The 13519-nt window shown below is 36.0% G+C and overlaps 1 protein-coding gene across 5 annotated transcripts in view; it reads right to left on the reverse strand.

Moving 5' to 3' along the window:
* Nucleotides 1-268: 268 nt before the first annotated feature.
* The window catches only part of Cbs (Cystathionine beta-synthase), a 168668-nt gene continuing 155417 nt past the window's right edge, over nt 269-13519 (reverse strand). For 3 of the 5 annotated variants that reach the window (XM_076199885.1, XM_076199883.1, XM_076199880.1), the window contains 2 exons: nt 11246-11296; nt 269-3318 (listed from right to left, as the gene is read on the reverse strand). In XM_076199885.1, the coding sequence (XP_076056000.1) occupies nt 3218-3318; nt 11246-11296 (152 nt within the window). In that variant the 3' untranslated portion in view covers nt 269-3217. The remainder of the gene's footprint in view (nt 3319-11245; nt 11297-13519) is intronic. The other 2 variants (XM_076199881.1, XM_076199882.1) reach the window with 2 other exon arrangements.

A 13519-nucleotide genomic window follows, 5' to 3' on the forward strand; every position in this document is an offset into this window, starting at 1 on the left:
ACAAAACACCCTCTATCAGGAGGGTGCCACTTACAGAGGACTTTGTAGCATGGAATTTAATGAACCATGCTCTTGGTCCAACTCACCAGTGGCAGAGTTCAGACCATCACCTCAACCTCTGCTGGAAGTAGCAATGTCTTGACTCACTCAGCATCCACACGCATATATGAAAACATATTCATAGGCCCTTTCCCCTTCTAAGGAAGTTGGCCGAGTCACTTAATGAAGATATTCTGATAATTGAAGGTATGAAGAAAAGGTCAACAGATACACTAATATGTTTACTTTTCACTATTACACCTACAGTGCAATATAAAAATAAGTTTAAAAAACCCTGGGGATTGTTCCTCCATCGTCCAGAATCCTCAACAACTCAAACGGTTGACAAAGCAAGATGTGTAAGGAGTAACATATATATTGTGTACAGTTGAAATGGGAGTCATAACAATACCAGACTCATTTGACTGAAATCCACTACTTGGGTGCAACACAAAGCTATATTGCATTATGAGCATCACTGATGCATACAGTAAATGCTTATAAACTTAAAGGGAACAGTGAGGAGAATTTCTAAACATCCAGAGAATTTAGACTTACAACATTACAGAACCATTCAAGAGATTCAATCATGGCACCAATAACCTGTAGATAAGTAACTGAAATGCATCAATGCCTACAGTATATCACAGGTATCAATATAAATTACAATGATAAATGTGAAGTCAATGAAATAGCAATAATACCAATACTACTGTTATGAAATGAAAAAGATTTTAAATGAAGTTTTGATAACCCCAATATGAGGACATTATTAATAATCCCACAGGAGACTACATGATGTAAAATGATCATGTTTTCATCCATTTAGTCATATATGAAGGGAAAGAAAGGATTTAAATGTACGCCCACAAAATACCTAAAAACTAAAAGTACTCTGCCTTACTGTATTTCTCTGATGCTCTGAAATAGTAGACCCATTCATATTCTCTAACTTCTATTCACAATAGAAATAAGAGTATAATAGCAAAGAAAGAAGATAATTTCATTCAAACAAAAACTGATTGGCTATTGCAAAATGAATAACATAGACTTATCAAGTAAAATAATTTATGGCATACTGAACTACCGGCACACAAAACTATACTATAACATTAAGAATGAAAGAAGGAATGAAGACTAAAAATACATTTAGCATGATTACAGAGCATAACAAGGAGGTTCAAGATGTACTCCGAAAAAGCACAATTCTGGTGCCACTGTTGGATGGAGCAGTAGGAATCAAAGTACAGATGATGAAGGGGCACTGCATAGATAATGAAGAGCACACACTGGCAAACAGACTTATAGGTTATTGGATGATGGATGCTGGAATGTATTGGTATTGGCGTCAAATATCACAAAATTTTAATCTTGATAATTGGATATGTTTTTAGTTCTTAACCCCTTACAGATGCATATTATATATATGTATATATATATATATATATATATATATATATATATATATATATATATATATATATACATATATATAAAATCCTAGCTTGAAGACAGCATATTTCACATTTTCTTGTTAAAAAAGAACCTTGTCATTCATTTACACTAATTAGCAATTTTTCTTGTATGTAATTTTTCAAATATTTTTACATACATATAAAGTGTGATGTGGCAAAGTTTTTTGAATAACTTTAAAATGTATTGTTTAAAAGAACTAATTGTGAGAGGTGGTGAAGAGGTGTGGAAAATATATATATATATATATATATGTGTGTGTGTGTGTGAATAAATCACAAAAACACGTGATTCACAAAATGTGTAATAAAACCACTTGGAAAATGCTTTGAAAATGTCTTAAATAGACGAAAACGTTCAGTCACCTTTCATTTTATTTTCCAAGTGGTTTTATTAAACACACACACACACACACATATATAAATATATATATATATACACACATGCGTACACAAACACACACGAATACTGATACTGAAGTATATTCGCATTGCCCACAAAATTACTTACAATTTTCTATAAAAACACTAAAAATGCATCTTTTTGTCCCTGTAAATGTGTGTAAATGACTTGTCCTTATAGGGTTAAATGTACTCCACCAAGAAGATTGTCTAGTCTGCTTAAACGGACAAAGACTTGGGTACCACACAGCAATATCACCCAATGCTGCCATGAGTCTGTATCAAACAACTGGAATGCTTTGGACCAAGGAAATTATATTGGCACAGAAATGTAAAACAAGCAATGCCAATCAGGGATGTAGGGTAGTAAACATTCATTTGCATGTTTACATGTGCAGTCTACAAGGATTATAAACATACTATGATCTCAAAATTATGAAGTTCATGATATAAAGAACTTGTTTACGTTAGAACTTGGAATATAATGAACTTACATCATGGGAGAGTGCTTGAAAAATAAATTTTGTTGAAACAGTTCAATGTTAATCAAAACTTACTTTTAGGTTTTGGTTACAGAACATCTATGAAGAAAAGGAAAGAAAGGCAAACTAACTTTCTCCTGCTACTCTCCACTTGAACTAAATGTTACCATAGTAAACCAAATCGAGAAAGGTAGTTATCAGTGCTACACTCAGGAGTACAATGGACAATAAACTTTTTAATCCTGAGTTAGCAAATAGGAAATGTCTTCCTTGACAAGGCCACTTCTCTCAGTATGGAGATTATGATATATTGAAGAGCTTTGGTTGGATGTGCTAAGGCTGTTTGGTGCCTTCAACACAATAATAGGACAAGAGCACTGTATAGCATTTACATGAATCAATTTCACCCACAACAAAATAATACCACGTTCCCAGACATTTCTGCAAGGGATAATATGTTGTTAGAGACAAGCTATACAAGTTTCTTGTCCCTTCATTCATAGGCATTTAGCAACATTTGTGTGCCCAATGCATATCCTTCAATATACCACAATGTCTGTTCAAAACATGAGTACTTTTTATTAGATCCAAGAAAGGATGAGCACTCAAGTCTGATGAACCGGAGCTCCATAAACTGAATCTCAGGTTTGATTTAAGTTCAAAGAGAAATTTCTACGTACAACTTGAATCCCTTTTTCATACCCTCTCGTATGAATTGGCATGGTTTTGTCAGCTTCTATTTGAATGAGTCCACTGAAAGCAGCCCAATACTTTGATATCTTATACTTGGCTTCTGTTGATTAAATGACATTTTCTTGCTCTCTATTGGTTCTCCTTCTTGCAATGGGTGATGTGGGTTAGCAGGTCAATTTGAGTCACAATACCAATGCAGACCTCCTTCTCCGTGATGCTGCCTTCCACATCTGCAATAGAAATCAGGTATATTAAGAAAACTAGCACAAAAAATAAAAGAAAAATGAGAGAAAGAAATCTTTGTCTCAAATCATCCCTTTAGTTTGCTTACACTTACTAATAATACTGACTGTATCTTGGGGATAACTTGACTGCAAATGTAAGCATTTAAATTGTATATTTCTCATCAATGGCAGATTTCCCCATAAGGAGAGCTGCTAACTATGGGTCCATCCAACCACATAAAAACAAAACAAAAGAAAGTGGGCGGGTACAATCATTTTCATTATCCTTGTTTATTTGAATTAGGGGGGAATTGTACTGTATTTCACCACCAATAATTCTCAGGGGCAGTATCATGCTGAGATGGAGTCGCAAAAGTGGTAAATGAATCATTTAACGGAGGTAGTCAAAATGAGGGACGGAAGTTAAAAATGATCAGCATTCTTATATGGCGATTAGTCTCCAATCATGAAAGAATGCTGCATGAGTGGAAGGGTGATGAGCAAAACACAGACAACAGTTGGAGTTTTATTCACTGACGTTTCATCCTTACCAGGACATTCTCAAAGTACTTTGAGAATGTCCTGGTACGGACGAAACATCAGTGAATAAAACTCCAACAGTTCTCTGTGTTTAGCTCACCGTCCTTCCACCCATTTGTCTTCCTTACTTCAAAATGCTGCATGACTCTGGTTCACAGACGTCTCATTAAAGTCCCAAAAGTAATGACTACATTAAAGTTACCAATACAAAGTGAATTAATAGAAGAAATAATAAAAAAAATTGCAAAAGAAACTGAAAAAGAGAAACACTTGGAACTTAAACTTATATAGATTAGATTTATTCTTTTTTAAAGATGACTAGCATCACTCATAAAAGTATGCTGAAATATTTGAATTTTTTTGTATCTTCAACAGATTTCCTAACCACTCATCGTTTCATAATGATGACCTGGATGTTGCAGAAACGAGCAAGTCCTTCCCATCTGATCAAGAAAGCTATTCAGCTCTTCACATTCCATATACCTGGATTACCCAACTGGGAATCATTAGAGGAGCTATAATAGTAGGGCGGAGGGAATGGTTAGGTGTGAATGATAGTTTGATGCAGTCCAAAGGGATTTCTCGCCATCTTCTCTTTTTCTGCATGAGGAGACTGAGAGGGGGGTTGCCAGTTAAGTAAAGTAGCTTTACTGTGGATGTACTGTGTCTTGCTGCATTGCTTCTTTCCCAGGGCAGTGAGCAGGATACAGGGATGACCTGTCATCCATGAGGAGCTAAGATGAGAGGGGGGAAGGGAAGGGTGGTGGATGGGAGTGGTATGGGTGGGAGTGGGTACTTGCCTTTTGACTTTGGCTCCCTCACTTATAAGGGGGAAAAAGCCCTTGGTATATAGATAGGTAGATTGTTGCAGATGCTGCTGCTGCTGCTTCTTTTTTTCACATTTAGTAGGTCGTAATTGTGTTAGGGAATGGGATAGATGGGTGGGTTTGTGGGATCTTGCATAGAATTAAGATCTGACATGCAAGAGTCAAATTTTTCCAATGCACTTCTTAATTGCTACTAGATGTTACTATTCCCTTTTCCAAGTGTGGATAGTAATGGAAAATTGCCAATTAGCCAATTGTTCTTGGCTAAGTTTATGAGGCTTGCTGGAAAATGTTATATAAAAATATATATATATATATACTGAATATATATATATATATATATATACATATATATGTATTTATATATATAAATATACTGTATATTGCTGCTGATAGTTATAGACAAAACAGAACCAGGGAACACTATGTGTTTTATATATACATATATATATATATATATATATATATATATATATATATAATATATATATATATATATATATATATATATATATATATGTTTCACAGGTATGCTTTTTCAAAGGATTCCTTTGAAAAAGCATACCTGCACAACTAGTCAGGAATAAACTCAAGACTAAGACTCCTGTGTTTCCTACTCTGCTTACGTCATATATATATATATATATATATATATATATATATATATATATATATATATATATATATATATGTACATATTTTATCTTTACCCCTTGTGGATGAAGGGTCATCCCTGCCCACTGCCTAGCCAGAAGCAATGCAGTGAGACAGCAAATCCACAGCAGGGTTAGCTGTTTAATTTACATGGCAACCCCCCCTCCTTGTCTCTTCATGTGAAAATAGAGAAGACATAGAGAAAATCCTTTTGAGCTGCATCAATCTATATTATACTAAACCATTCTCCATTTACACCTACCTCTTGCTTTCTCCCTTCCCTGTTAACCAGATATGCCCCTTTTACTCAAAGCTCCCTTCACTCCAATCCATCTCATTCTTGGTCTACCCCTCAGGTTCACTCCATCCACCTATCTTCCATACCATTCTTGTTGGTCTTTCTTCATTCATTCTTTCAATGTGCCAAAACCATCCCAGTATTCTTCCATCTATTCCATCTGTTAGCTCCCTTTCCAACCCCTGTTCTCCTCCTCACCTCTTCATTCCCCACAGTATCCATCCTTGTAACATCCACTGTATTTCTCAAACATATTTTTATGTTTCATTTCTGCCCCCCTTAAATCCCAAGTCTCTGCTCCATACAGTGTTGTAGATACAATCACTCCTTCATACAGTCCTCTCTTTATATCCATCACTGAACAGCAACTAGGGACAGGCTGATCTCATCTTCACTCCTACAAATTCACGTGAGATCTACAACTTAGAACTAATGAAAAATCTGGTATTACTGGAGTGAGAGACAAAATTTCCAAATGTATATAGTATGTAATTCAAATAATCTGTTCAGATTCAATTCCATGCCAAAAAATCAAAATGCATCAAGGCAAGTTTTGATACAAAAAGATCAAAGGACATGATTCTACACATTAGAAAATGTATTTGTCCTGTAAATTTTTCTAAATGTAACCATTTTGTAAAGCATCATACAAAAAATTGATAAAAAATAATTATCACATGAAAGTATTACTGTAGTATTTCACTAAAACTACTTATACAAAACTTAAGAAAAGGGCATTGTGTATTACAAAAAGTGCATATACTTTGTAAGTAAAACAGGCATTACGAGTTAAAAAAGTTGTGAGATGAAGAAAAAAGCAAAAATTAAAAAAAAATTACAGTATCTGTATTTTGGTGGCTATACAGATTTATAGTAAATAGTATAATTCCTTATAGTATACAACCTTTTCATGTACAAGCTATCAAACAGTCCAAACACACACACACACACTCGTTATTCAAGGCAAAGCTTGATTAGCGGAGGCAATGAGATGCCCAGGGAGCCCAGATCCAAACTCACTTACTGGAAGTGTATATATACAATTAAGACATACACACACACAACATGAGCTGTAGATTTGGCCATATATGAGCTCTGAGGTTTTATTTGGGAGGATAATAACTGTTGATTATGAGTCCAACACATGATGCATGACCATGGAGAATTACCCACCAAAGGCCCTTTCCCTCCCCATAAAGGAGGTAGTTGAGTTAATGCACACATCCACTTCATACAAACTGAAAACACATTTAACACCCTTTCCATCTCGGTATCTCATGATTGAAGGATCATACTTGTACACCACTCAAGTCTAGAGCAATGCAATGAGGCACAGTTGAAGCCAAATCACTTCTACCAGTTCATCATATGGCAATGATCTAAACTGGACCAACATAAGAATTAAAGTAAGAGGAACAAGGCAGGAGTTGTGGTCAAGTCAACTTATGATAACCTACTGCAGTAGCGTATATAAAAGCCAACAATGTCTAAGAAAGATATAGATAAGCAATACTTGGCCTACACTTTACTATGAAAGACAGTGAAGATATAAGTAGCATCAAGTACAACCCACCATTAGACAAGAAAAATAATGCTGTACTACTGTTGCATGTGAAATGGTGTCAGAAAAAGAAATGCGCCAGAGAGAGACTGGACTTCAAATGGGGAGATTATGCAAACCTAATCCCCTTTCCTCCCCCATGACGACAGATTGAGATAAACTAAAATTGAAAATAGATGACCAATTGAAAAAATTCTCTATCTATGTATATATTCATATGTGTGTGCATTGAGACATTCTGATAGGTTGACGTAAGTGGAAGTAAGAAACAGGAGTCTTAGAGTGAGTTCATTCTTGCAAAACTAGTGAGGAATAAACTCAGACTAAGACACCTATGTTTCCTACTCCCACTTACGTCATATATATATAAAGAGGTCTCCGTCTAGTGTATTGGCTGCATGTTGTTATGGCAAAGTAGCATGCAGCTGATACTTTAGGGTCTATATGGGGTGCCCCTATGGACCAGAGGCACACATAATTTTGTCTGTGATAGAGGAGGACTCTGCTCACAGAGAAATGATGAAACTTTTATTATACCACTACTGTCCCTCTGTTATGCTGTCCCCCAACCCCTTGTTGCTGTCCTGTACCATTTCTCTGAATTTCATTTCCTTGTTTTGCCTACCCTGTGGTGGGGGGGAAAAGAATACTGCCTCCAAGTATTTCCACTTGGATCGTAAGAGGCGAGAAAAACAGGACGGGGATTGGGACCAGGCATCCTTCTCCCTGTAGCCCCACAGGGGACATTCCTAAAAAAAGTAAATGCATAAGAGGGTCTAGGAGTTTTCCAACCAGCATCCTAAGGTTTGAGTCTTTTAATGTGTGTGGACATGGCACATACAAAAAGATCTCTTCCCCTTATATGGGAGGTAACCAGCCAAGGCATACACCCACCCTTCACCCATTTGTTTTCAAATTTATCTTAGCTCCTTGTGGATGAAGGGACATCCCTGAACCCCCTCCCACTGCCTGGGTCAGAAGCAACGCAGCAAGTCACAGCACCTCCACAGCAGAGCCCAACAGCAAAGCTATTTTACCCCCACAACACCTCCACTCACAGGTAATTAGAGAAGACAAGAAATCCTTCTGAACTGTGTCAATTTGTAATCCATTTACAACTGTTCTACACTCACACCTATCTCTTGGCCTCTCTCTTCTCTGCTCAACAGACATTCTCCATTTACCCAAGGCATTCATGTTCCTCTCAAGTTCACACCATCTACCTATGACTTCCGCACTTTTTGCTTGTCTTTCTTTAATCATTCTTTCCACATGTCTATACCATCCTAGTTCTTTCGTCAATCCTATCTGGCAGCTCCCTTTACACACCAGCTCTCCTCCTTGCTAATACTTAAAAGGTACCACCTCCTTCAGCCTCTTTCCTTTAAGACTTACCTCAAACTCGCTGCCACGCTCACCCCTCTTACATCTCATCACCTTACTCTTACACATTTAATTTTAACTTCCTCTGATCATATACCTTCCCACACTGATACTAATTGAGTTAAATACTCCTCTGATTCATCCACAAGCATTGTCATCAGCAAACAACAAGTGGTTCACCTCCCACTTTCCTCCTCTCTCACTAACCCTCTTCAATCATCTGCCTATCACCCTCACATTTATCTCCTGTACCACCCCATCCATGTATACAATGAACAATCATGGTGACACAACACAACTCTGGAGCAACCTCACCTTCACCCCAAACCACTCACTCTCACCATTCCCAAACCTAACACAAGGTTTACTTACCATGTAAAAAGATTTTAACTGCCCTCAACAAGTTTCCCCTTTCCCATATACAGTATCTGCAAAAACTCCTACAAAGCTTTACAGTCAATCCTGTCATAAGCCTGCTCTAGCTTCACAAAAGCCTCCCAAAATCCTTACCTTTTAATGAAACATTTCTTGCATATTTGCCTTTATATATATTTATATATATATATATATATATATATATATATATACATACATATATATATGTATATATATATATATATATACATATATATATATATATGTATATATAATCATATATATATATATATATATATATATATATATATATATATATCAAGAACACATGTTTCCAGTGTTTCTCCTGCATATATATATATATATATATATATATATATATATATATATATATCAAGAACACATGTTTCCAGTGTTTCTCCTGCATATATATATATATATATATATATATATATATATATATATATATATATATATATATATATATATACTCAAGAGCTTTTAGACAAAAACACACATAAAACCTTATCAGGGGTATTGCCTGCATAAGTTTTTCACAGTCAAAATCTAAGGACTCAAATCCCTACAGACCAAAGTCACACTGCATTCTTTTATGAGTGGAACTAGTCTCCACTCAATAAAGAATGCTGATCACTTTTAATTTCTATTATCCCTTCTACTGCCCTCCTTAAATCTCTCCTTTACCACCTTCATGACTTTTTTTTTCTACACAATACTATCTTCAATGACAGAAGCATTGGTTATGGCCAATGAAATGCTTTCTCCCTCATAAGAGGGGTGGCTAAGTCAAAGCGCACATCATAAGCAAATAAAAATCATTCAAACACCCCTCCCATCTCAGCAGATCAAGCATGAGGGATCGCCCTGCATACTGCTTAGGTCAAAGGTAATAGAGTGAGGTACATTTCTCCCCAAGCAGAACCCAACAGCTGCAGCTGGTTTACCCCCACTGCTTCACCATATGATGATCCCCATTCCTTGTCTACTTAACCACTTTGGTATAAGGACGCCTACACAGGTGTCATGAGGCATGAGAGGGTACACAAGGATGCCAGTGTCAGCATCTTGATTATATATATTTTTTGTAGTTGTACATGAGTTACCCTGATTCTGTGAACTGGTTTGATCGCATTTTCTGTGTTTAATATTACTCAGCGTAAAAGAGAATGAGTAATACAGCAGTGACTTTATATTTTATTATGTGAGTAGTGTGATGTAAATTACATATGGCAGCCGATGCTGAAGTAGTTAAAATTAAATTTGAAATAGATGACATCCATTCATCCATGCACAATCTCCCTCTATTCACTCCTATTGTTTGCATTCTCTCTTTCCTGCTCAAAGTGTGTATCCAAATCACCCTTCACTCCTACATATCTTCTATATAACAAACTTCTAAAATCAACTATCTACATTATGAGGTATCATCATGCTATCCTAGTCAATTCTTATTTCCTACAGCATCATCAATGTAACTGATGCTGGCATAATCAAAATCTCATTGAGGTAAAATTGATAACCCTTTCTTTTACCTATCCTACATAATGTCCCACTTGAAGCTAGGTGTTCATTTCTCCCATTCCCACAGGGGGGTCCTGCACAGTGGTGCATCAGCTGACCAAAATGGTAATGACTTGATAAATTCAGGCAAGTTGCAAATAAATCATATTCACTGAAACCTTCATTTTTGAAAGCTGTCTTCTTTGTACGGTAATGATTTGATTAATCCACGCAAGTTGCAGATAAATCATATTCACTGAACCCTTGGTTTCTGAAAGCCATCTTCATTGTACAGAGTACAAAACTTGCTTCAAGCTTAATAGATCCTTAAGCATGAAGCAAAATTCCTGTGCCCAGACCCGAACTGGGGTGCGTATCCCTGTGCCTTGGTATGTATGACCTATGCAGTCATTTATATGCTCTTTTCCTCAATTTGTAAATTCTTGACAGAATTTTCATAGTTCATGAGTAGTCCCTAACTCGTAAGTCAACTGATATATCCACAAGATTCCACTGGTGTGAACGCATTTCTATTATATACACAACATATACAACTCTGAACCCACGGACCTAATGAGGATGCTACTGGGCACCGTTCCCAATATACTGTACTGGCACAGCAACTACATGGAACCCAGTCTGCGTCTGCCAAGTCTGCATTTTAGTGATTGGAAAGGAGGCAGGTGGGCCAGGGAAAAGAGGAACATGGCAAACTCAAGCAAAGTTTTGAAAGCAACAAGACAACGTCTCCTACACACAACAGGTTTTTCTTACCGGGCCCTCCTATGCCTGATCCATCACAGGAAGTTGGGGAAGAAGAAGTGGCTGTAGTAACATGCAGAAATGATAATAAAATGACATATGTACCACACACCTGTAGAGCCTCACCATAACTGGACCACATTAAGATGCACTTAGTTGAACTACAACAACTAAAAAATCTACATGTTAACATATATATTAAAAAAAAAAAGAATATAAATAGAAATAAAATAATAATAATAAAAACAAAAATAAATAAATAAAATAACCTTTACCACAAGAACAATCAATACCAAGTAAGAAGCTGCATTACTGTGGGGGGGTACATGTATCCAACTGCATTTACCTAATTGTATCTAACTGTAGTATACAGGAAAAAAGTTATGCTCATGGGGTCCCATCTATCTTTTTTTTTTCTACACTTATACCTAGTTTCAAATCTATTTATGCTTTTAGCCTTTAATATATCTTCTACTAGGCTATTACTGGAGTTGAAACATCAATACATTTTTTTTTATATCTTTCTATCCTGTAGTTACAAGAATTTGTTCCAATAACTTTATGATGGCCACCTGTCCCAAAGAATATTTTTTGTCAGTTATTGTCTACTCCTTTCAATGACCTGAACACTATGGCAACATTCCTCTTTCTCGTCTTTCTTTTATTGATGGCAAGTTAAATCAGTGCCTCTTCTGCCTCCTCATACATTTTATGTGTAAGGCTGGGGACCAATTTGGTTGCTACTTTTTGTATTTTTTCACTGTCAATATGTGAGGAAACCTCACCACTACCACACATTCTAGAGCAGATCCGACTTTCTGTGATTCTTTTCATCATCTTTGTACACATAGTGAAAAACTGCTTCCATGTTTGTCAAGAGACAACTTATCCATGATCAACATTCTTAGGTCCTTCATTTTCACTTTTATAATTGTTTTACTTTTTATTGAGTAATTCATTGATGGTCTTTTTGAGCTTTTGCCCATTTCCAATACTTTGAATATTTCTTTTCAAATTCAATTTTCCACATTTGGCTCTAGACACGTATTTAACTAAATGTAGTACTGTATACAGGATAGGAACTATGCTATGTTTTTGTGCTTCCATTGTGTCCTTGGCAATGGGTAAGCATACACCAAAATATACATATTTAAATGCACAAAATTAAGTGTGTGTGTACGTGTGTATTTACTTAGTTGTATTTTGCAGGAGAAGAGCTATGCTTGTAGTGACCCACAGTTGCATCTTTCCACATCCAGTTTTTTCTTAAAATGACATATAGTTTTAGTGCTCACTGTTTTCTCTTTCAATTTATTCCATGTATTTATTACTCTGTGTGGAAAGCTGTTCTTTTTCAAATCTCTTCTGTAACTGTCCTTCTTAAGTTTCTTCTGTCCTATTTAAGTAGATCATCCCTATCAAGGATTTCCATCCCTTTCATAATTCTGTAGATGGTTATCAAATTGCATCTTTCTCTTCTTTGCTCCAGAGTTAGTAAGTTTAGTTTGTCCAATCTTTGTTCGTATGTCAACTTGCTAAGCGTTGGTGCCATCTTTGTCAATGCTCTTTGAATTCATTCTAGTTTCTTTATGTTTTTTATTGTACTGGGTGTCCATAGTGATGCTGCACATTCTAATTTTGGTCTTATCAGTGTAACTAGTATTCTCTTTACCATTTCCTCGTCCAAGTAGTCAAAGGCCACTTTCATTGATCTTATTAAATTGTAGGTTTCTCCAACTATTTTGTTTACATGTTTGTCTGGTGACATGTCATTTGAGATAATTCACTCCTAGGTCTCTTTCTGAGTTTACTTTTGTAACTTCCTTTGTTCCAATTTATAAATTTTGTCTAAATCTTCCTGTAGTAGTCTGTAATCTTCTTCACATTTTCCTTTCTCCATGATCTTCATGTCAACAAATAACTTAACTCTCTTTACTCTACCCATCATGTAACTGACACATATAAAAAACATGACAGGACTCAGTGCTGATCCCTGTGACACCCCACTAGTCACTTCTCTAATAATCACTACCGTGTACTACAGTGTGCATATGTGCTTGCATATGTTGATTTTATGTATTTGTAAGTGCTACAGGATGTGACTATGCTATATGTTAGTGCAACAGTCAGTATATGTACATGTTTGTACACATTTGCAGATACAGCATATGCTTAAGTATATGTGTTTAAGTACATGTGTGCAGTTGGTCAAGCTACTTTGATTTTATTTTTCTTTGCAATCAAATTGTTTCTTTTACCTGAAGACTGAAACCACCCCTTCCTCGC

Source organism: Oratosquilla oratoria, chromosome 16, assembly GCF_046742065.1.
Source record: "Oratosquilla oratoria isolate Oo_2021 chromosome 16, ASM4674206v1, whole genome shotgun sequence".
Classification (NCBI taxonomy): domain Eukaryota; kingdom Metazoa; phylum Arthropoda; class Malacostraca; order Stomatopoda; family Squillidae; genus Oratosquilla; species Oratosquilla oratoria.